Genomic DNA, 25,609 nt, shown 5'->3' on the forward strand with positions numbered 1-25,609 from the left:
AGGGTCTCTACATGGGTCTCTATGGGTCTCTAGTACATGGGTCTCTATGGGTCTCTAGTACATGGGTCTCTATGGGTCTCTAGTACATGGGTCTCTATGGGTCTCTAGTACATGGGTCTCTATGGGTCTCTAGTACATGGGTCTCTATGGGTCTCTAGTACATGGGTCTCTATGGGTCTCTAGTACATGGGTCTCTCTAGTACATGGGTCTCTATGGGTCTCTAGTACATGGGTCTCTATGGGTCTCTAGTACATGGGTCTCTATGGGTCTCTAGGGTCATGGGTCTCTAGTACATGGGTCTCTAGTACATGGGTCTCTATGGGTCTCTAGTACATGGGTCTCTATGGGTCTCTAGTACATGGGTCTCTAGTACATGGGTCTCTATGGGTCTCTAGTACATGGGTCTCTATGGGTCTCTAGTACATGGGTCTCTATGGGTCTCTATGGGTCTCTATGGGTCTCTAGTACATGGGTCTATGGGTCTCTAGTACATGGGTCTCTAGTACATGGGTCTCTATGGGTCTCTAGTACATGGGTCTCTATGGGTCTCTAGTACATGGGTCTCTATGGGTCTCTAGTACATGGGTCTCTATGGGTCTCTAGTACATGGGTCTCTATGGGTCTCTAGTACATGGGTCTCTATGGGTCTCTAGTACATGGGTCTCTATGGGTCTCTAGTACATGGGTCTCTATGGGTCTCTAGTACATGGGTCTCTATGGGTCTCTAGTACATGGGTCTCTATGGGTCTCTAGTACATGGGTCTCTATGGGTCTCTAGTACATGGGTCTCTATGGGTCTCTAGTACATGGGTCTCTATGGGTCTCTAGTACATGGGTCTCTATGGGTCTCTAGTACATGGTCTCTCTGGGGTCTCTATGGGTCTCTAGTACATGGGTCTCTATGGGTCTCTAGTACATGGGTCTCTATGGGTCTCTAGTACATGGGTCTCTATGGGTCTCTAGTACATGGGTCTCTATGGGTCTCTCTATGGTCTCTAGTACATGGGTCTCTATGGGTCTCTAGTACATGGGTCTCTATGGGTCTCTATGGGTCTCTAGTACATGGGTCTCTAGTACATGGGTCTCTATGGGTCTCTAGTACATGGGTCTCTATGGGTCTCTAGTACATGGGTCTCTATGGGTCTCTAGTACATGGGTCTCTATGGGTCTCTAGTACATGGGTCTCTATGGGTCTCTAGGGTCTCTACATGGGTCTCTAGTACATGGGTCTCTAGGGTCTCTAGTACATGGGTCTCTATGGGTCTCTAGTACATGGGTCTCTATGGGTCTCTAGTACATGGGTCTCTATGGGTCTCTAGTACATGGGTCTCTATGGGTCTCTAGTACATGGTCTCTATGGGTCTCTAGTACATGGGTCTCTATGGGTCTCTAGTACATGGGTCTCTATGGGTCTCTAGTACATGGGTCTCTATGTACATGGGTCTCTATGGGTCTCTAGTACATGGGTCTCTATGGGTCTCTAGTACATGGGTCTCTATGGGTCTCTAGTACATGGGTCTCTATGGGTCTCTAGTACATGGGTCTCTATGGGTCTCTAGTACTCTATGGGTCTCTATGGGTCTCTATGGGTCTCTAGTACATGGGTCTCTATGGGTCTCTAGTACATGGGTCTCTATGGGTCTCTAGTACATGGGTCTCTATGGGTCTCTAGTACATGGGTCTCTATGGGTCTCTAGGGTCTCTACATGGGTCTCTATGGGTCTCTAGTACATGGGTCTCTATGGGTCTCTAGGGTCTCTAGTACATGGGTCTCTATGGGTCTCTAGTGGGTCTCTAGTACATGGGTCTCTCTAGTACATGGGTCTCTATGGGTCTCTAGTACATGGGTCTCTATGGGTCTCTAGTACATGGGTCTCTATGGGTCTCTAGTACATGGGTCTCTGGGTCTCTAGTACATGGGTCTCTATGGGTCTCTAGTACATGGGTCTCTATGGGTCTCTAGTACATGGGTCTCTAGTACATGGGTCTCTATGGGTCTCTAGTACATGGGTCTCTAGTACATGGGTCTCTATGGGTCTCTAGTACATGGGTCTCTATGGGTCTCTAGTACATGGGTCTCTATGGGTCTCTAGTACATGGGTCTCTATGGGTCTCTAGTACATGGGTCTATATGGGTCTCTAGTACATGGGTCTCTATGGGTCTAGTACATGGGTCTCTATGGGTCTCTAGTACATGGGTCTCTATGGGTCTCTAGTACATGGGTCTCTATGGGTCTCTAGTACATGGGTCTCTATGGGTCTCTAGGACATGGGTCTCTAGTACATGGGTCTCTATGGGTCTCTAGGGTCTCTACATGGGTCTCTATGGGTCTCTAGTACATGGGTCTATGGGTCTCTAGTACATGGGTCTCTATGGGTCTCTAGTACATGGGTCTATGGGTCTCTAGTACATGGGTCTCTATGGGTCTCTAGTACATGGGTCTCTATGGGTCTCTAGTACATGGGTCTATGGGTCTCTAGTACATGGGTCTCTATGGGTCTCTAGTACATGGGTCTCTATGGGTCTCTAGTACATGGGTCTCTATGGGTCTCTATGGGTCTCTAGTACATGGGTCTCTATGGGTCTCTATGGGTCTCTAGTACATGGGTCTCTATGGGTCTCTAGTACATGGGTCTCTATGGGTCTCTAGTACATGGGTCTGTATGGGTCTCTAGTACATGGGTCTCTATGGGTCTCTAGTACATGGGTCTCTATGGGTCTCTAGTACATGGGTCTCTATGGGTCTCTAGTACATGGGTCTCTATGGGTCTCTAGTACATGGGTCTCTATGGGTCTCTAGTACATGGGTCTCTATGGGTCTCTAGTACATGGGTCTCTATGGGTCTCTAGTACATGGGTCTCTATGGGTCTCTAGTACATGGGTCTCTCTATGGGTCTCTATGGGTCTCTAGTACATGGGTCTCTATGGGTCTCTAGTGGGTCTCTAGGGTCTCTAGTACATGGGTCTCTATGGGTCTCTAGTACATGGGTCTCTATGGGTCTCTAGTACATGGGTCTCTATGGGTCTCTAGTACATGGGTCTCTATGGGTCTCTAGTACATGGGTCTCTATGGGTCTCTAGTACATGGGTCTCTATGGGTCTCTAGTACATGGGTCTCTATGGGTCTCTAGTACATGGGTCTCTATGGGTCTCTATGGGTCTCTAGTACATGGGTCTCTGGGTCTCTAGTACATGGGTCTCTATGGGTCTCTAGTACATGGGTCTCTATGGGTCTCTAGTACATGGGTCTCTATGGGTCTCTAGTACATGGGTCTCTATGGGTCTCTAGTACATGGGTCTCTATGGGTCTCTAGTACATGGGTCTCTATGGGTCTCTAGTACATGGGTCTCTATGGGTCTCTAGTACATGGGTCTCTATGGGTCTCTAGTACATGGGTCTCTATGGGTCTCTAGTACATGGGTCTCTATGGGTCTCTAGTACATGGGTCTCTATGGGTCTCTAGTACATGGGTCTCTAGTGGGTCTCTATGGGTCTCTAGTACATGGGTCTCTATGGGTCTCTAGTACATGGGTCTCTATGGGTCTCTATGGGTCTCTAGTACATGGGTCTCTAGTGGGTCTCTATGGGTCTCTAGTACATGGGTCTCTATGGGTCTCTAGTACATGGGTCTCTATGGGTCTCTAGTACATGGGTCTCTATGGGTCTCTAGGGTCATGGGTCTCTATGGGTCTCTAGTACATGGGTCTCTATGGGTCTCTAGTACATGGGTCTATGGGTCTCTAGGTACATGGGTCTCTAGTACATGGGTCTCTATGGGTCTCTAGTACATGGGTCTCTATGGGTCTCTAGTACATGGGTCTCTAGTGGGTCTCTATGGGTCTCTAGTACATGGGTCTCTATGGGTCTCTAGTACATGGGTCTCTATGGGTCTCTCTAGTACATGGGTCTATGGGTCTCTATGGGTCTCTAGTACATGGGTCTCTATGGGTCTCTAGTACATGGGTCTCTATGGGTCTCTATAGGTCTCTACATGGGTCTCTATCTCTAGTACATGGTCTCTATGGGTCTCTAGTACATGGGTCTCTATGGGTCTCTAGTACATGGGTCTCTATGGGTCTCTAGTACATGGGTCTCTATGGGTCTCTAGTACATGGGTCTCTATGGGTCTCTAGTACATGGGTCTCTATGGGTCTCTAGTACATGGGTCTCTATGGGTCTCTAGTACATGGGTCTCTATGGGTCTCTAGTACATGGGTCTCTATGGGTCTCTAGTACATGGGTCTCTATGGGTCTCTCTAGTACATGGGTCTCTATGGGTCTCTAGTACATGGGTCTCTATGGGTCTCTAGTGGGTCTCTAGTACATGGGTCTCTATGGGTCTCTAGTACATGGGTCTCTATGGGTCTCTAGTACATGGGTCTCTATGGGTCTCTATGGGTCTCTAGTACATGGGTCTCTATGGGTCTCTATGGGTCTCTAGTACATGGGTCTCTCTAGTACATGGGTCTCTATGGGTCTCTAGTACATGGGTCTCTATGGGTCTCTATGGGTCTCTAGGTCATGGGTCTATGGGTCTCTAGTACATGGGGGTCTCTCTCATGGGTCTCTATGGGTCTCTAGTACATGGGTCTATGGGTCTCTAGTACATGGGTCTCTATGGGTCTCTAGTACATGGGTCTCTATGGGGTCTCTATGGGTCTCTAGTACATGGGTCTCTATGGGTCTCTAGTACATGGGTCTCTATGGGTCTCTAGTACATGGGTCTCTAGTACATGGGTCTCTATGGGTCTCTAGTACATGGGTCTCTATGGGTCTCTAGTACATGGGTCTCTATGGGTCTCTAGGACATGGGTCTCTAGTACATGGGTCTATGGGTCTCTAGTACATGGGTCTCTATGGGTCTCTAGTACATGGGTCTCTATGGGTCTCTAGTACATGGGTCTCTATGGGTCTCTAGTACATTGGTCTCTATGGTCTCTATGGGTCTCTAGTACATGGGTCTCTATGGGCTCTAGTACATGGGTCTCTATGGGTCTCTAGTACATGGGTCTCTATGGGTCTCTAGTACATGGGTCTCTATGGGTCTCTAGGCCATGGGTCTATGGGTCTCTATGGGCCTCTAGTACATGGGTCTATGGGTCTCTAGTACATGGGTCTCTATGGGTCTCTAGTACATGGGTCTCTATGGGTCTCTATGGGTCTCTAGTACATGGGTCTGTGGGTCTCTAGTACATGGGTCTCTATGGGTCTCTAGTACATGGGTCTTTATGGGCTCTAGTACATGGGTCTCTATGGGTCTCTAGTACATGGGTCTCTATGGGTCTCTATGGGTCTCTAGTACATGGGTCTCTGGGTCTCTAGTACATGGGTCTCTATGGGTCTCTAGTACATGGGTCTCTATGGGTCTCTAGTACATGGGTCTCTATGGGTCTCTATGGGTCTCTATGGTCTCTAGTACATGGGTCTCTATGGGTCTCTAGTACATGGGTCTCTATGGGTCTCTAGTACATGGGTCTCTATGGGTCTCTAGTACATGGGTCTCTAGTACATGGGTCTCTATGGGTCTCTATGGGTCTCTAGTACATGGGTCTCTATGGGTCTCTATGGGTCTCTAGTACATGGGTCTCTATGGGTCTCTAGTACATGGGTCTATGGGTCTCTAGTACATGGGTCTCTATGGGTCTCTAGTACATGGGTCTCTATGGGTCTCTAGTACATGGGTCTCTATGGGTCTCTAGTACATGGGTCTCTATGGGTCTCTAGTACATGGGTCTCTATGGGTCTCTAGTACATGGGTCTCTATGGGTCTCTAGTACATGGGTCTCTATGGGTCTCTAGTACATGGGTCTCTATGGGTCTCTAGTACATGGGTCTCTATGGGTCTCTAGTACATGGGTCTCTATGGGGTCTCTAGTACATGGGTCTATGGGTCTCTAGTACATGGGTCTCTAGTACATGGGTCTCTATGGGTCTCTAGTACATGGGTCTCTATGGGTCTCTAGTACATGGGTCTCTATGGGTCTCTAGTACATGGGTCTCTAGTACATGGGTCTCTATGGGTCTCTAGTACATGGGTCTCTATGGGTCTCTAGTACATGGGTCTCTATGGGTCTCTAGTACATGGGTCTATGGGTCTCTATGGGTCTCTAGTACATGGGTCTCTATGGGTCTCTAGTACATGGGTCTCTATGGGTCTCTATGGGTCTCTAGTACATGGGTCTGTGGGTCTCTAGTACATGGGTCTCTAGTGGGTCTCTCTAGTACATGGGTCTCTATGGGTCTCTAGTACATGGGTCTCTATGGGTCTCTATGGGTCTCTAGTACATGGGTCTCTATGGGTCTCTAGTACATGGGTCTCTATGGGTCTCTAGTACATGGGTCTCTATGGGCCTCTAGTACATGGGTCTCTATGGGTCTCTAGGACATGGGTCTATGGGTCTCTAGTACATGGGTCTCTATGGGTCTCTAGTACATGGGTCTCTATGGGTCTCTAGTACATGGGTCTCTATGGGTCTCTAGTACATGGGTCTCTATGGGTCTCTAGTACATGGGTCTCTATGGGTCTCTATGGGTCTCTAGTACATGTGTCTCTATGGGTCTCTAGTACATGGGTCTCTATGGGTCTCTAGTACATGGGTCTCTATGGGTCTCTATGGGTCTCTAGTACATGGGTCTCTATGGGTCTCTAGTGGGTCTCTAGTACATGGGTCTCTATGGGTCTCTATGGGTCTCTAGTACATGGGTCTCTATGGGTCTCTAGGACATAGGTCTATGGGTCTCTATGGGTCTCTAGGACATGGGTCTATGGGTCTCTAGTACATGGGTCTCTATGGGTCTCTAGTACATGGGTCTCTAGTACATGGGTCTCTATGGGTCTCTAGTACATGGGTCTCTAGGGTCTCTACATGGGTCTCTAGTACATGGGTCTATGGGTCTCTAGTACATGGGTCTATGGGTCTCTCTCTAGTACATGGGTCTCTATGGGTCTCTAGTACATGGGTCTCTATGGGTCTCTAGTACATGGGTCTCTATGGGTCTCTAGTACATGGGTCTCTCTATGGGTCTCTATGGGTCTCTAGTACATGGGTCTCTATGGGTCTCTAGTACATGGGTCTCTCTAGTACATGGGTCTCTAGTACATGGGTCTCTAGTACATGGGTCTCTATGGGTCTCTAGTACATGGGTCTCTATGGGTCTCTAGGACATGGGTCTATGGGTCTCTAGTACATGGGTCTCTATGGGTCTCTAGTACATGGGTCTCTATGGGTCTCTAGTACATGGGTCTCTATGGGTCTCTAGTACATGGGTCTCTATGGGTCTCTAGTACATGGGTCTCTATGGGTCTCTAGTACATGGGTCTCTATGGGTCTCTATGGGTCTCTAGTACATGGGTCTCTATGGGTCTCTAGTACATGGGTCTCTATGGGTCTCTAGTACATGGGTCTATGGGTCTCTCTAGTACATGGGTCTCTATGGGTCTCTAGTACATGGGTCTCTATGGGTCTCTAGTACATGGGTCTCTATGGGTCTCTAGTACATGGGTCTCTATGGGTCTCTAGTACATGGGTCTCTATGGGTCTCTAGTACATGGGTCTCTATGGGTCTCTAGTACATGGGTCTATGGGTCTCTAGTACATGGGTCTCTATGGGTCTCTAGTACATGGGTCTCTAGTACATGGGTCTCTATGGGTCTCTAGTACATGGGTCTCTATGGGTCTCTAGTACATGGGTCTCTATGGGTCTCTATGGGTCTAGTAGTACATGGGTCTCTATGGGTCTCTATGGGTCTCTAGTACATGGGTCTCTAGTACATGGGTCTCTATGGGTCTCTATGGGTCTCTATGGGTCTCTCTATGGGTCTCTAGTACTTGGGTCTCTATGGGTCTCTAGTACATGGGTCTATGGGTCTCTATGGGTCTCTAGTACATGGGTCTCTATGGGTCTCTAGTACATGGGTCTCTATGGGTCTCTAGTACATGGGTCTATGGGTCTCTAGTACATGGGTCTATGGGTCTCTATGGGTCTCTAGTACATGGGTCTCTATGGGTCTCTAGTACATGGGTCTATGGGTCTCTAGTACATGGGTCTCTGGGTCTCTATGGGTCTCTAGTACAGTATATCAGGCTAACTATTTTTCATTTGTGGAGTTTACAAACGTTTGTTAAAGTCATTCCACAATATTATAACAATTGACCGTACACATTTCTTATTAAAATGTCATTTGATGTCTTTTGAAATCATCCCTTTTGGGTAATACCAATAAAACATTGTTCCTCCTCCTTTTGATTGTCAATAAAGTTATGTTCTATTTCATTCTGTTCTAGATCGCAGCAGACCACACCAAGCAGCAGGCCCTGGATTCTACAGACCAACACCAACTCTCCAACATCATGTCCCAGACCTCAGACTCCTCTGATCAGTTATCTGGCCTTCACCAGGAGATGGTGCACTTTGCCTCCTCAGCCTCCCAGCACGGCTCCACCATGGACTACTTCTCCTTTAACGATGACGATATGACCCAGGACAGCATAGTGGAGGAACTGGTTCAGATGGAAGAACAGATGAAGCTGAAAGGCCTCCAGCCGTTGTTCAGTACCTGTGTGGATAATATCTCTCTCCAGGGCCAGCCTGGGGGCCCCCAGGGGTCCATCCTCAACACTCACCACCAGGAGGATAGTTCCTCTTTCTACCAGTCTGCCCATAGCAGCATTACCCCTACCCTGACTCCAACCCCTACCCCCACGGAGATGACTCTCGGTGGGCATGAGCTGACCAGAGAGAGCCCCTGTTGCCATCACAGCATGGCCCCTATCACGCCCGTGGAGGGGCCTCTAGGAGGACGACACACCCCTATAAGCGCTCTGTCTAACTGTTCTAGCGGCATCCCGCCCAGCCCGGTGGAGTGCAGGAACCCGTTTGCCTTCACCCCTATCAACTCCAGCATGGCAGGGGGTTACCACGATGCCTCCGTGGTGTCTGTCTCCTCCAGTCCCATCAAGCCCATGCAGAGACCCATGGCCACGCACCCTGATAAGGCTAAACTGGAGTGGATCAACAACCGCTATAACAGTAGTGGTACTGAAGCTACTGGAGGAGTCGGAGCAGGGTCAGGTTCCGGGGTATCCATCTCTAACCACAGCCTTGGTGGACTCCTGCCTAGTTACCAGGATCTAGTGGATGACCATTTCCGTAAGCCGCACGCCTTCGCTGTCCCGGGCCACAGTGGCCAGTGTTTCCAGGCCCAGTCCAGACAGCAGGACGGCAGCCATTTTGGACATCTCACCCCCATCTCTCCGGTGCAACAGCAGTTGACCAGCGTATCAACCACACCCACCAACACGGCAAGCAAACAGGACGAGAGCTTCGCTGTGCCCGCCCCTTTGGACAGCAAGGGTGGAGCCTTGCCATCAGGGGGCGGGGCCTTCCGTTGCCGCAGCGTCAGCCCCGCCGTGAGTCAGATGACCTTCAGCGGTACCGTCACAACCCCCAACGCCGGCACTACCACTCGATTGGTTGTCTCGCAGTTTAGTTCCCCCATGACCTCACAGGAAATACTCATCATTCTGTCCAACAGCCAATCGGTGGGCGGCAACCTCCACAGCATGGCCCAGCGCAGCCAATCGGTGCCCTTAAACATCATGATGCAGAGCGTTGTGGAGATGCAGGGCATCCAGGGACAAAACCAGAGTAATGCCACTAAGATCACCAACGTCCTCCTGAGTAAGATGGACTCTGACGTAAACGACACTGTGAGGGGCCTGGGCATCAACAACCTCCCTTCCAACTATACCGCCCGCATGAACCTCACCCAGATGCTGGAGACCCAGTCTCAGAGTCAGACTGTCCCTGGGGGCTTCACCACTGGAGGAGATGGAGGAGGAGGGGGGAACGCCCACCAGTCTCAGCTGCAGACTGTCAGCTCCAGCCCTGCCTCTTTCGAGCTCCAGCAGCACGGGGGTTATCTCACCAGTACCGGAGGAGACGGTGGGGAGGTGAGCTTCAACCAAGCACAATCAGGCCCTGGTGGTGAGGATGTGGACCTGGAGCTACAGCAGATCCAGGAGCTTCAGGAGGCCTCAGGACAGCTCCATCCCCAGCTACTACAAACCCAGGCTATGCTGCTCCAGGACCCCCAGCTCCAGAATCCCAAGCTCCACACTCCCCAGGCCCAGCTCCAGAGTCCCCAGCTCCAGAGCCCCCAGCTCCATACTCCCCAGGCCCAGCTCCACACTCCCCAGGCCCAGCTCCACACTCCCCAGGCCCAGCTCCACATTCCCCAGGCCCAGCTCCACATTCCCCAGGCCCAGCTCCACATTCCCCAGGCCCAGCTCCACATTCCCCAGGCCCAGCTCCAGAGTCCACACACCCAGCTCCACATTCCCCACACCCAGCTCCACATTCCCCACACCCAGCTCCAGAGTCCCCACACCCAGCTCCAGAGTCCCCACACCCAGCTCCAGAGTCCCCACACCCAGCTCCAGAGTCCCCACACCCAGCTCCAGAGTCCCCACACCCAGCTCCAGAGTCCCCAGCTCCAGAGTCCCCAGCTCCAGAGCCCAGCTCCAGAGTCCCCGCACCCAGCTCCAGAGTCCCCGCACCCAGCTCCAGAGTCCCCGCACCCAGCTCCAGAGTCCCCGCGCCCAGCTCCAGAGTCCCCGCGCCCAGCTCCAGAGTCCCCAGGCCCAGCTCCAGAGTCCCCAGCTCCAGAGTCCCCACACCCAGCTCCAGAGTCCCCACACCCAGCTCCAGAGTCCCCAGCTACAGAGTCCCCAGCTACAGATTCCCCACACCCAGCTCCAGAGTCCCCAGCCCCAGAGTCCCCAGCTCCACATTCCCCAGGCCCAGCTCCAGAGTCCCCAGCTCCAGAGTCCCCACACCCAGCTCCAGAGTCCTCACACCCAGCTCCAGAGTCCCCACACCCAGCTCCAGAGGCCCCAGCTCCACATTCCCCAGGCCCAGCTCCAGAGTCCCCAGCTCCAGAGTCCCCACACCCAGCTCCAGAGTCCCCAGCCCCAGAGGCCCCAGCTCCACATTCCCCACACCCAGCTCCAGAGCCCCCACTCCAGAGTCCCCACACCCAGCTCCAGAGTCCCCACACCCAGCTCCAGAGTCCCCACACCCAGCTCCAGAGTCCCCACACCCAGCTCCAGAGTCCCCAGCTCCAGAGTCCCCAGCTCCAGAGTCCCCAGCTCCAGAGTCCCCAGCTCCAGAGTCCCCAGCTACAGAGTCCCCAGCTACAGTTTCCCCACACCCAGCTCCAGAGTCCCCACACCCAGCTCCAGAGTTCCCAGCTCCAGAGTTCCCAGGCCCAGCTCCACATTCCCCACACCCAGCTCCAGAGTCCCCAGCCCCAGAGGCCCCAGCTCCACATTCCCCATGCCCAGCTCCAGAGTCCCCAGCTCCAGAGTCCCCACACCCAGCTCCAGAGTCCCCACACCCAGCTCCAGAGTCCCCACACCCAGCTCCAGAGTCCCCAGCCCCAGCTCCACATTCCCCAGGCCCAGCTCCAGAGTCCCCAGCTCCAGAGTCCCCACACCCAGCTCCAGAGTACCCACACCCTGCTCCAGAGTACCCACACCCAGCTCCAGAGTCCCCAGCTACAGATTCCCCACACCCAGCTCCATAGTCCCCACACCCAGCTCCAGAGTTCCCAGCTCCAGAGTTCCCAGGCCCAGCTCCACATTCCCCACACCCAGCTCCAGAGTCCCCACACCCAGCCCCAGAGGCCCCAGCTCCACATTCCCCAGGCCCAGCTCCAGAGTCCCCAGCTCCAGAGTCCCCAGCTCCAGAGTCCCCAGGCCGGGTTCCGACTCCTCCAGCCCATCACCACCCAGCAGCAGCAACAACAACAGGATGAAGAAGACAAGGCACAACAACAGGATGAAGAAGACAAGGCACAACAACAGCTAGACTTCAGCAACACTGTTAAAGACCTGTTAGGTGACGACGGCCTCAACGTCCACGCTGAAGGCCTCAACGTCCACGCTGAAGGCCTCAACGTCCACGCTGAAGGCCTCAACCCTAGCTCTCAGCTGGTTGGTCAGGTGGCCTCGGAACTCAACGCCGCTGTGGCTTCCGACTTCACCAACGACATCAGGCTGATCTCTGACCTCTCCAGTAGCATCACAGACCTGAACACGTTGGACGCCGACCTGCTGTTCGATCCGTCCAATCAGCAGCAAGAACAGTACGAAGACGCCACACTGGAAGAGCTGAAGAACGATCCTCTGTTTCAGCAGATATGTAGTGATACTGTGAACTCCTCGTTCGACTGGCTGGAGTGCAAAGACCAGCCTACTACCGTAGAGATGTTGGGCTAATGATGTTATTGTGTGTGAACAAATTGAAGCTCATTCCCTTATATAGTTTACTATGGGTCTTTGTCTATTGGCCCTAGTCAGAAGCAGTGTACAATATAGGGACTAGGGTGTGTCAATTCAGATACAGACTGGCTTAAAATAAATACGTATATTTATGGGGTTTTGTTTTTTTCTTGTTTCGTCAGGGGAAGAAAAAAACTTCTGGACTCTCGGCCGTTTGTCCAGGGAAAAGTGCCATCCTAACCTGAATCTCTTTTATTGTTACGATATCTGAATCACAAACATTACCTCTTAATTTCACCTTCCTATGAAATCATCAATGAGTATATTTCAAGTGAGGGAAGATATGGTCTGTGAGACGTGGACTGGGAGACGTGGTCAGTGAGACGTGGACTGGGAGACGTGGTCAGCGAGACGTGGTCAGCGAGACGTGGTCAGCGAGACGTGGTCAGCGAGACGTGGTCAGCGAGATGTGGACTGGGACACGTGGTCAGCGAGACGTGGTCTGCCAGATGTGGACAGTGAGACGTGGTCTGTGAGACCTGGTCTGCAAGACGTGGTCAGCCAGACGTGGTCTGCCAGACGTGGACAGTGACATGTGGTCAGTGAGACGTGGTCTGCCAGACGTGGACAGTGAGACGTGGTCAGCGAGACGTGGTCAGCGAGACGTGGACAGTGAGACGCGGTCTGCCAGACGTGGACAGTGAGACGCGGTCTGCCAGACGCGGTCTGCCAGACGTGGTCAGCCAGACGTGGTCTGCCAGACGTGGTCTGTGAGACGTGGTCTGCCAGACGTGGTCTGTGAGACGTGGTCAGTGAGATGTGGTCTGTGTCTGAAATGCCAACCGAGGGTTCTGATCAAGAGTACTGCACTATATGGAGTAGGGGTCCATTTCAGTGGCAGACTTGTTATTGGGGGTAGATTTCCCAAGGTACAGTATAATGAACATCACACAGTTAAACCACATCTTCCTATGTTGTGTGTACTCATTCAATAATGCAATAGTTTTATTCAGAAATCATCTAACACATAGGACATCTGGCGCAAAATCACACAATCACATAATCACACATAATCACATAATCACACTCACATAATCACACTCACATAATCACACTCACATAATCACATAATCACACTCACATAATCACACTCACATAATCACACTCACATAATCACACTCACATAATCACACTCACATAATCACATAATCACACTCACATAATCACAATCACACTCACATAATCACACTCACATAATCACATAATCACACTCACATAATCACATAATCACACTCACATAATCACACTCACATAATCACACTCACATAATCACACTCACATAATCACATAATCACACTCACATAATCACACTCACATAATCACACTCACATAATCACATAATCACACTCACATAATCACACTCACAAAATCACACAAACAACACATTCCAAGACAACTTAATAATACACACATGACATTTTAGCAGTAAATTTGCCTACCATGTCCGAACACTAAAAGGGTAGCATCCGCAAGCTACCAGGTGCTGAATTTAAGACATCTCCATCATGCATCATATTGAAACCAAATCAATGGCATACTGGTTCATATCTGAACAGTTTAAATGTCAGTCTATATATGCTACTTGTACTGTTCAATTAGGAAGAGATGGAGAGGGATTTTAAAGATGAGGAAGAGGAGCTGGATTCGCTAGTGCTGGTAGTCTTATCTGGTGAAGAACCAATATGACACTCCGAGGAAGGGAAGCAACAACAAACATGGCTGCCTTATTTTCCAATCTTCCAAGGCCTTACGCCATCCCTACAGACAGACTATATAATACTATATAGTAGTACATAGAATCTGCACATTCTAGAACCGATTCTATAATTCTAGAACCATCCAGAGCTTCACCATTCATATCAAGACAACTGTTTAAAATCTGATAATGTTTTCAAAACTTTTTTTCCTTATGATTCTCTTTTTTATTTGCAGTGTCACTTGAGGCATCCATCCTGTATAAAAACAAGCCAAAGCAGTGCACTATATAGGGAATAGGGTTCTATAGGGCTCTGGTCTAAAGTAGTGCACTATATAGGGAATAGGGTTCTATAGGGCTCTGATCTAAAGTAGTGCACTATATAGGGAATAGGGTTCTATAGGGCTCTGGTCAAAAGTAGTGCACTATATAGGGAATAGGGTTCTATAGGGCTCTGGTCTAAAGTAGTGCACTATATAGGGAATAGGGTTCTATAGGGCTCTGATCTAAAGTAGTGCACTATATAGGGAATAGGGTTCTATAGGGCTCTGGTCAAAAGTAGTGCACTATATAGGGAATAGGGTTTCTATAGGGCTCTGATCTAAAGTAGTGCACTATATAGGTAATAGGGTTCTATAGGGCTCTGATCTAAAGTAGTGCACTATATAGGGAATAGGGTTCTATAGGGCTCTGGTCTAAAGTAGTGCACTATATAGGGAATAGGGTTCTATAGGGCTCTGATCTAAAGTAGTGCACTATATAGGGAATAGGGTTCTATAGGGCTCTGGTCTAAAGTAGTGCACTATATAGGGAATAGGGTTCTATAGGGCTCTGGTCTAAAGTAGTGCACTATATAGGGAATAGTGTTCTATAGGGCTCTGATCTAAAGTAGTGCACTATATAGGGAATAGGGTTCTATAGGGCTCTGGTCTAAAGTAGTGCACTATATAGGGAATAGGGTTCTATAGGGCTCTGGTCTAAAGTAGTGCACTATATAGGGAATAGGGTTCTATAGGGCTCTGGTCTAAAGTAGTGCACTATATAGGGAATAGGGTTCTATAGGGCTCTGATCTAAAGTAGTGCACTATATAGGGAATAGGGTTCTATAGGGCTCTGGTCTAAAGTAGTGCACTATATAGGGAATAGGGTTCTATAGGGCTCTGATCTAAAGTAGTGCACTATATAGGGAATAGGGTTCTATAGGGCTCTGGTCTAAAGTAGTGCACTATATAGGGAATAGGGTTCTATAGGGCTCTGGTCTAAAGTAGTGCACTATATAGGGAATAGGGTTCTATAGGGCTCTGGTCTAAAGTAGTGCACTATATAGGGAATAGGGTTCTATAGGGCTCTGATCTAAAGTAGTGCACTATATAGGGAATAGGGTTCTATAGGGCTCTGGTCTAAAGTAGTGCACTATATAGGGAATAGGGTTCTATAGGGCTCTGGTCTAAAGTAGTGCACTATAGGAATAGGGTTCTATAGGGCTCTGGTCTAAAGTAGTGCACTATATAGGGAATAGGGTTCTATAGGGCTCTGGTCTAAAGTAGTGCACTATATATAGGGTTCTATAGGGCTCTGGTCTAAAGTAGTGCACTATATAGGGAATAGGGTTCTATAGGGCTCTGGTCTAAAGTAGTGCACTATATAGGGAATAGGGCTCTGGTCTAAAGTAGTGCACTATATAGGGAATAGGGTTCTATAGGGCTCTGGTCTAAAGTAGTGCACTGTATAGGGAATAGGGTTCTATAGGGCTCTGGTCTAAAGTAGTGCACTATATAGGGAATAGGGTTCTATAGGGCTCTGGTCTAAAGTAGTGCACTATATAGGGAATAGGGTTCTATAGGGCTCTGGTCTAAAGTAGTGCACTATATAGGGAATAGGGTGAGTTTAAAAGACGAAAAGCTGCAAAAATCTATGTAAAGTATGTAAATGGCTGAGGTTGTTGCTTAGGCAACACTGGGCCAGAGAGCATGTTGTTGAAACAATCACAGCCAGCCAGTTAGTGCCTTCGGAATGTATTCAGACCCCTTGACTTTTTCCACATTTTGTTACATTACAGCCTTATTCTATAATAGATTATTATTATTTTAAACACATCCACAAGCAATCTACACACAATACTCCATAATGACATCACAATACCCCATAATGACATCACAATACTCCATAATGACATCACAATACTCCATAATGACATCACAATACCCCATAATGACATCACAGTACTCTATAATGGCAAAGCAAAAACAGGTTTTTAGAATTTCTTGCAAGTATTTACATAAGTATTCAGACCCTCGAAGTTGCTCAACAACTGAGAGACTATTCAGGATCGAGGAAAAGTTGAACGGAGAAAAGTATAGAGAGATCATTGGTGAAAACCTTCTCCAGAGCGCTGAAGACCTCAGACTGGGGGCGAAGGTTCACCTTCCAACACAACGCAGGAGTGGCTTCGGGACAAGTCTCTGAATGTCCTTGAGTGACCCAGCCAGACCCCGGACTTGAACCCAATCAAACATCTCTGGAGAGACCTGAACATAGCTGTGCAGCAACGCTCCCCATCCAACCTGACAGAGCTTGAGAGAATCTGCAGAGAACAATGGGAAAACTTTCCCAAATACAGGCGTGCCAAGCTTGTAGTGTCTTACCCATGTATGACACTACAATGCTGCAGAACTGCTGTAATTGCTGTCAAAGGAGCTTCAACAAAGTACTGAGTAAAGGGTCTGAATACCTATGTAAATGTGATTTTTCAGTTTCTTAATTTGTATAAATTAGCAAACATTTCTAAAAAAATAAAACTGTTTTTGCTTTGTCATTATGGGGTATTGTGATGTCATTATGGGGTATTGTGATGTCATTATGGGGTATTGTGATGTCATTATGGGGTATTGTGTGTAGATTGAGGAGGGGGGGGGGGACTATTAAATACATTTTTGTATAAAGCTGTAACGTAAAACAAAATGTGAAAAAAAGTCAAGGGGTCTGAATACTTTCCCGAATGCAATTTATAACAGTTCGGAGGATTTGCTTGAGTTGTGGCTATTGTTGTAAAAGTCATAGTCAAACTAAAGCTTCATTAATTTGTAAATAGGATAGATAAATAGAAATATGTTGTGTCACGATGAAAAAGGCTCTACTTACTATATTATGTCCATCATTCTAGTTAATAAATATCTATGTTCCATTTGAGAAAAAAAGAGAAAAGAGAGCTCAGCAGATTTATAATAGTGAAGATAATGGTTAAGATATGGTGTCTCATCGATGTATTTGTAATAGTAATGCTGTCCGTTTGGTCTCTAGTTTGCTGCTGTGTTTGACTTTTCAAAAAGATAATTATAATAATAGGTCTCTGACGTGTGCTTTGAACGAGAACAATCGCATGGTTTTATTGACAAGAACAAAACAGATGAGTAGTGGTATGAAATATTAGCCCGGTTGCATACATTTCTGTGACGTCATCGATTCTACAGACGTTGTGCTCAGAACCTTTTAAGCAGAAACACTGGAAAAAACATGTCAATGAGGGAAGACATGTCAATGAGGGAAGACATGTCAATGAGGGAAAACATGCCAATGAGGGAAAACATGACAATGAGGGAAGACATGTCAATGAGGGAAGACATGACAATGAGGGAAGACATGACAATGAGGGAAGACATGTCAATGAGGTTCCCTGTTTTCAACAGACAACCTTTGTAAGTTCCCTTTTATTTCACTACATGTTTATGATATGAAACATAGTGTAAAGTTCTGTTCTTCCTCCTCCTCCGAAGAGGAGGTGTAGCAAGGATCGGACCAAAATGCAGCGTAGTTGGTGTTCATGTTCTTTAATAAAGAACAAACTCAAACCATCAACATAAATACAAAACAATAAACGTGAAAAACTGAAACAGTCCTCTCTGGTGCAAAAACACAAAGACAGGAACAATCACCCACCAAACACTCAAAGAATATGGCTGCCTAAATATGGTTCCCAATCAGAGACAACGATAAACACCTGCCTCTGATTGAGAACCACTCTAGGCAACCATAGACTTACCTAGAGTACTACTCTAACCACAATCCCATAACCTACAAACAACCCCAGACAAAACAAACCACATAAATCTCCATGTCACACCCTGGCCTAACCAAAATAAATAACGAAAACACAGAATACTAAGACCAGGGCATGACACATAGCTTTGTCACATAAACCTTATAATGGACAAATGTAACGATGGAATGACGAACGGAGGCCCCGGTAACAACAACAACAACAAATACACAGAATATTTTTTAAGATCTAAGATAAGAAAGAAAGTAAACATTTTATCAAATGTCATGTAGATAATGACTCTACTATCATTAACTTGTAGCAAACATGTGCATTAATAATAATAATAATCTCAGTGAGATTTAATCATTCTCATCCACGAGAATATAATCTTACATTTTGAGGAAAAATTTCATAAACCCTTTTAAAAACCGACATGCTTCATTATGTTGATGAATGACTGTAATACGTAGGCCTGCATGTGTTGATCATTTCTATTTTACTACTCTGTATTCTTAAGTGCTTACCAAAATGGCATCTTATTCCCTATACGGTGCACTACTTTTGACATGGTCAAGTGCACTACATAGGGAATAGGGTGCCATTATACGGTGCACTACATAGGGAATAGGGTGCCATTTCGGGCGCACTTTCAGTAAGGTAACCACTGTCTGTTATGGTAAGGGTGGCTTCTGTGTACCTGACTGGCAGTGTTACTGTAGTTAATTTAATTACAGTAAGTTGGGCGGCTTCTGTGTACCTGACTGGCGGTGTTACTGTAGTTAATTTAATTACAGTAAGTTGGGCGGCTTTTGTGTACCTGACTGGCAGTGTTACTGTAGTTAACTTAATTAAAGTAAGTTACATTACTTTACATTGTGGGCTGTTTACTTAATATAAGTTAAGATAATTCTCTATGTTTCATTAATGACTGACTGTTATTTTTTATTTTTTTGCATACTTCTTTTTATTTTTGCATTTGTAAAAGAAAGAAGTTGTTAACAAAAATGTATTGATTTTTGTGGCATTATACTGTAAGGCACTGATATTTGAATTTAATCTTTGAATGAAGGAAAATGCACCTCCATCTTTAGATTTACACAAGTTCCAACTATAGAATTTAGAATGACTTGTTATGATTCTAAGGTTCCGTCTAGCAGTGACTCGTTGTGAGTTCCGACTGACCCTGAGCCAGTACCAACTCAGTTTGACTCATCTATCCTGTTCATTCCTACCAGTAGAAGAAGCTCCCTCCCTCTGTTGTTGTCTGGTGTACTGTGTCATATGTACAGTAGCTTGTTAATATGGCAAAACAAAAGCGTTAATGTTTCTTTTTCAATGGAAAGTGCTCACAGGTGAGATTTTTAAAGTGGTTTTAAAAGCCAATAAACTTTTTTATAGAATGTTGCTCTTCATTGTGTTCGCTTCGTTTCTAAACGGTAACGTTGAACTACACAGATCCACTGTATTCTATTTCAAACGCATAGATATAGTACTGATGAAAAACTGGCCTCAAGTGGCAACACTATTGATGATAGCCTACTGAGAAGGTTTTCTGTGTCCCCTACGATGAACAGGAACTAACAGAAATACCTTGTCTTTTTTGCAATGAGTTTTATCCAACGTTTTTAATTTTTTCCCCACTTTCTTTATAACAGTGCATTTGTAAAGTATTCAGAACCCTTGACCCTTTCCACATTTTGTTACATTACAGACTTAATCCCATTTTTTCCCCCATTGTCAATCTACACACAATACCCCATAATGACAAAGTAAAAACAGGTTTTTAGAAATTTGGCCAATTTTTTAAATTTTTGATTAAAAAGTATTCAAGCCCTTTACTCAGTACTTTGTTGAAGCACCTTTGGTAGTGATTACAGCCTTGAGTCTTCTTGGGTATGATGCTACAAGCTTGGCACACCTGAATTTGGGGAGTTTCTCCCATGCTTTTCTGCAGATCCTCTCAAGCTCTGTCAGGTTGGATGGAGAGTGTTGCTGCACAGATATTTTCAGGTCTCCAGAGATGTTCAGTTGGGTTCAAGTCCGAGCTCTGGCTGGGCCACGCAAAGACATTCAGAGACTTGTCCCAAATTCCATTCCTGCATTGTCTTGGCTGTGTGCTTAGGGTCGTTGACCTGTTGGAAGGTGAACCTTCACCCCAGTCTGAGGTCCTGAGCGCTCTGGAGCAGGTTTTCATCATGGATCTCTCTGTACTTTGCTCCTTCCATCTTTCCCTTGATCCTGAATAGTCTCCCTGTCCCTGCCGTTGAAAAACGTCCTCACAGCGTGATGTTGCCACCACCATGCTTCACCGTAGGGATGGTGTCAGGTTTCCTTCAGACGTGACGCTTGGTATTCAGGTCAAAGAGTTCAATTTTGGTTTCATCAGACCAGAGAATCTTGTTTCTCATGGTCTGAGACTCCAAGAGGACTGTCATGTGCCTTTTACTGAGGAATGGCTTCCGCCTGGCTACTCTACCATAAAGGCCTGATTGGTGAAATGCTGCAGAGATGATTGTCCTTCCGGAAGGTTCTCCCATCTCCACAGAGGAACTCTGGAGCTCTGTCAGAGTGACCATCAGGTTCTTGGTCAGCTCCCTGACCAAGGCCCTTCAAATCAAATCAAATGTATTTATATAGCCCTTCGTACATCAGCTGATATCTCAAAGTGCTGTACAGAAACCCAGCCTAAAACCCCAAACAGCAAGCAATGCAGGTGTAGAAGCACGGTGGCTAGGAAAAACTCCCTAGAAAGGCCAAAACCTAGGAAGAAACCTAGAGAGGAACCAGGCTATGTGGGGTGGCCAGTCCTCTTCTGGCTGTGCCGGGTGGAGATCTCCTCTGATTGCTCAGTTTGACCGGGCGGCCAGCTCTAAGAAGAGTCTTGGTGGTTCCAAACGTCTTCCATTTAAGAATGATGGAGGCCACTGTGTTCTTGGGGACCTTCAATGCTGCATAAATGTATTGGTACCCTTCCCCAGATCTGTGCCTCGACACAATCCTGTCTTGGAGCTCTACTGACAATACCTTCGACCTCATGGCTTTGGTTTTTGCTCTGACATAAACTGTCAACTGTGGGACCTTCTATAGACAGGTGTCTGCCTTTCCAAATCATGTCCAATCAACTGAATTTACCACAGGTGGACTCCAATCAAGTTGTAGAAACATCTCAAGGATGATCAATGGAAACAGGATGCACCTGATCTCAGTTTTGAGTCTCATTAGCAAAGGGTCTGAATACTTATGTGAATAAAATATTTCTGTTTTTTATTTTTCATACATTTGCAAAAATGTGCTTTGTCATGATGGGGTATTGTGAGTAGATTGATGAGGAAACATTTTTCTTTAAATCAATTTTAGAATAAGGCTGTAATGTAACAAAATCTGGAAAAAGTCAAGGGGTCTGAATACTCTCCGAATGCTCTGTAGATGTTGTATCCGATTGTTCTTTTGCATTGACAATATGGCAGAGCTGGGGGTCAACCTCAAGCCCCTACACATCAAAAGGTTAAAGGTCAAGTCAGCCCATTGGATGGCTCCTGGGGTAACTGGGGAGGAGGGGCCTCCCTCTTCCCCCACACAAATCCCCTCGACCAATCAGGAAGAAGTCTGTTGGTCTTGTCTCTCCGTTCCCAGGCCCTCCACCGTATTTATAACATGTTAATGACCTTTACTCCTATTGATCATGACCTTGCCCAGCCTGACCCCTGACCTCTGACTCTTGACCCTGAGAGTGAGGAGCCTTGTCACTGTGCTGTGCCTCCACACAGTGACAGTGTTGTTTAAGCAGTATGTGGTCCAATCAATGACATAGAGCAATAAAGAACACACCCCTTCCCTGAGATGCTGACTAAAGGAAAATAAACTACACACACAAAGAAACAAGTTGCACACTCATCTCTCCTTGCTCTCGATATTGGTCAATTCTATACGAATTCCACACAGTGCCATTTGGCAGGGTAGCCTAGTGGTTAGAGCGTTGGACTAGTAACCAAAAGGTTGCAAGTTCAAATCCCCAAGCTGACAAGGTACAAATCTGTCGTTCTGCCCCTGAACAGGCAGTTAACCCACTGTTACTAGGCCGTCATTGAAAATAAGAATTTGTTCTTAACTGACTTACCTAGTTAAATAAAGATCAAATTTACAAAACATTTAGCAGTGTTGGGGAGTAGTGATCTACATAAAGTTCAACTAGAAATTTAATTATGTTTTGATGTAGCTTGGTGGTAGTTGAACTGAATTCAAATCTAGGTCGTGTTTTCAATAGTAACATTTTTTTAAATGATCATGTAGTGGGGTAGCTAACTACTGGAACTATACACTACTGTTTTACCATGTAGCAGTGTAGCTAACTACTGGAACTACACACTACTGTTTTACCATGTAGCAGTGTAGCTAACTACTGGAACTACACACTACTGTTTTACCATGTAGCGGTAGGGCTAACTACTGGAACTACACACTACTGTTTTATCATGTAGCGGTGTAGCTAACTACTGGAACTATACACTACTGTTTTACCATGTAGCGGTGTAGCTAACTACTGGAACTACACACTACTGTTTTACCATGTAGAGGTGTAGCTAACTACTGGAACTACACACTACTGTTTTACCATGTAGCTAACTACTGGAACTACACACTACTGTTTTACCATGTAGCGGTGTAGCTAACTACTGGAACTACACACTACTGTTTTACCATGTAGCGGTGTAGCTAACTACTGGAACTACACACTACTGTTTTACCATGTAGCGGTGTAGCTAACTACTGGAACTACACACTACTGTTTTACCATGTAGCGGTGTAGCTAACTACTGGAACTAAACACTACTGTTTTACCATGTAGCGGTGTAGCTAACTGTTGGAACTACACACTACTGTTTTACCATGTAGCTAACTACTGGAACTACACACTACTGTTTTACCATGTAGCTAACTACTGGAACTACACACTACTGTTTTACCATGTAGCGGTGTAGCTAACTACTGGAACTATACACTACTGTTTTACCATGTTTTAACTACTGGAACTACACACTACTGTTTTACCATGTAGCGGTGTAGCTAACTACTGGAACTACACACTACTGTTTTACCATGTAGCGGTGTAGCTAACTACTGGAACTACACACTACTGTTTTACCATGTAGCTAACTACTGGAACTACACACTACTGTTTTACCATGTAGCGGTGTAGCTAACTACTGGAACTATACACTACTGTTTTACCATGTAGCTAACTACTGGAACTATACACTACTGTTTTACCATGTAGCGGTGTAGCTAACTACGTGGATGTCGATTATGGCAGCCCCCCATCTCTCTGATTCAGAGGGGTTTGGGTTAAATGCGGAAGACACATTTCAGTTGAATACATTCAGTTGGACAACTAACTAGGTATCCCCCCTTTCCCTTTCTCTATTAGGCTCAATAACACATTCTGCTAACATCTGACTCCAGATCTGTTCTTTTAATTTTGTATTCTATGACGTTTCAGATTGAGATACGATACTTTTTCACAAAGTACTTTGGATTTAGTAAATTACTTTATCAAAGTAACTTTAGTTAAGTAAACTATATTTTTCTTAAGGGAAGCTTTAGTGTAGCTTAAATTCTTCTGGTGTGAGGTAATGGGTAGCTTAGTAAACTATATTTTTCTTAAGGGAAGCTTTAGTGTAGTTTAAATTCTTCTTGTGTGAGGTAATGGGTAGTTTAGTAAACTATATTTTCAGATTATTTTCCCCAACACTAACAATTAGGGCACATAAGTAGCCAGATTTAACCAGGGAATGAATGTGGATGATACAATAATATAAACAGATATATAAAACAGCAGCTCAGTATTGGACTGTGTGAGTTACAGCACCTTAAGGTCTTAATGATTTTACCAGGGACTGTACAGGGTGGTGGATAATGTAGTCACTCTACGAATGAGGATTATGATAACAGATGTAGTTTAACAACACGCACCTGTACAGGGTGGTGGATAATGTAGGCACTCCTTTTGAATATGACATTATTTTTTATTTTTTTAAAAGTCAAATAGCCCTTTAACTGTTTCTACACAGCATTAAAACATCAAGTAAAGGAGAGATGTTGAGGTTCTGATTCAAACCTTAACAGATGGTCCTGTACTGATTTCACCTGCATTACGAAACCTTTAAATGAAACAGAGCATATTTGTAAATGAATGAATACTAAAGAGATGATCGGACAGCGTTATCCTGACCATTAGTCTTGAGCTTTGACTGAAGTGGGGCAGATATGATTAAATCAATCAATGGTCAGCTCTCTAATCAATATATAATTACACTGCACACTCCATCATGACAGGTTATTTAAGACATTATTTAAACTTTCCTTTACTGACAGTTGAAGCTCACAATCAATCTTTTTTTTAAAATGTATTATTTAAACTTTATTTAACTAGACAAGTCAGTGAAGAACAAACTCTTATTTTCAATGACGGCCTAGGAACAGTGGGTTAACTGCCTTGTTCAGGGGGCAGAACGACAGATGTTTAAATAGTCAGCTCGGGGATTTGCTCTTGCAACGTTACTGGCCCAACGCTCTAAAGGAGATGTGTGATGCTGCAAGAGGCAAATGGTGGTCACACCATTTCACAGCATACATGGCATGCTTTTTTTTTGCAATGGTATGGTAAAAAGGGGATAAAACAAATAAATAAGCCAATGAATAAAGTATTTTCCTCAAGTGTAAGGTGAGACAAAATGTCTAGATTAAATCTTTGCCTATGTAGAGAGCAGAGAGAGAAAAAAAGAGATTGGATTATTATTTTTTTAGCTGACCACAGCACAGCTGATTTCAACCTCACAGCTGGAGCCTATTGTGTGGTTATTGAATGAGGGTGGAGAGATGAAAGGGTTAAGGGGAGAGGAGGGAGGAGCTTCATTGGCAAAAGACATAGTCACTCCAAATCCATGGTGGCCGGTTGGATCAACAGCTGAATTCATTTAGGAAGCCTGCTGATTGGCTACCACCGTCAATATCACTTCATAGTTACCAAGTTCTACGGTCGAACAGAGCAGCTGTTTCATTTAGGGACTTGATCACCAGGTTTTTTTTTAAATCAACGCATTGGTCTTTGGTAACTGCTTGCTAAACCCATAAAACAACATCTAACAAAGATATGGTGATGCCAGCAATTGTTGGATATCGTATGGTGCAGCATTGGGGAACATCCCCGGGCCGCCACTACGCGCGCACACACCACGTCTATTTTTCAATCGGCACAAGCAAGGCTGTTGCGGTGAACGTATTTCAGCCACGCTGACGGTCACAAGTCATGAAGGCAGTCAAATTCCATGTGACCATTTAGTCGTGGTAATTAGGCTTCTCCAAGCTCTGATGCCATCGAATGAATCGAAAATGAATCGATGAATTCATTCGATGAAAATCTAATCTAACTCCTCGCCTGTGAAGCCCTTTTTGTGCAAAGCATTGATGACGGCACATGTTTCCTTGCAGGTAACTATGATTGACAGAGGAAGAACAATGATCCTCCT

At 46.1% G+C, this 25,609-nt stretch overlaps 1 protein-coding gene across 1 annotated transcript in view; it reads left to right on the top strand.

The window, feature by feature from the left end:
- Positions 1-13,423, top strand: part of LOC112219063 (DNA-binding protein RFX7) — a 55,080-nt gene extending 41,657 nt beyond the window's left edge. The window contains exon 11 of the mRNA XM_042301921.1: positions 8,290-13,423. Within this exon, the coding sequence (XP_042157855.1) occupies positions 8,290-12,285 (3,996 nt within the window). The 3' untranslated portion in view covers positions 12,286-13,423. The remainder of the gene's footprint in view (positions 1-8,289) is intronic.
- Positions 13,424-25,609: the final 12,186 nt, after the last annotated feature.

The sequence above is a fragment of the Oncorhynchus tshawytscha genome, linkage group LG19, assembly GCF_018296145.1.
Source record: "Oncorhynchus tshawytscha isolate Ot180627B linkage group LG19, Otsh_v2.0, whole genome shotgun sequence".
Classification (NCBI taxonomy): domain Eukaryota; kingdom Metazoa; phylum Chordata; class Actinopteri; order Salmoniformes; family Salmonidae; genus Oncorhynchus; species Oncorhynchus tshawytscha.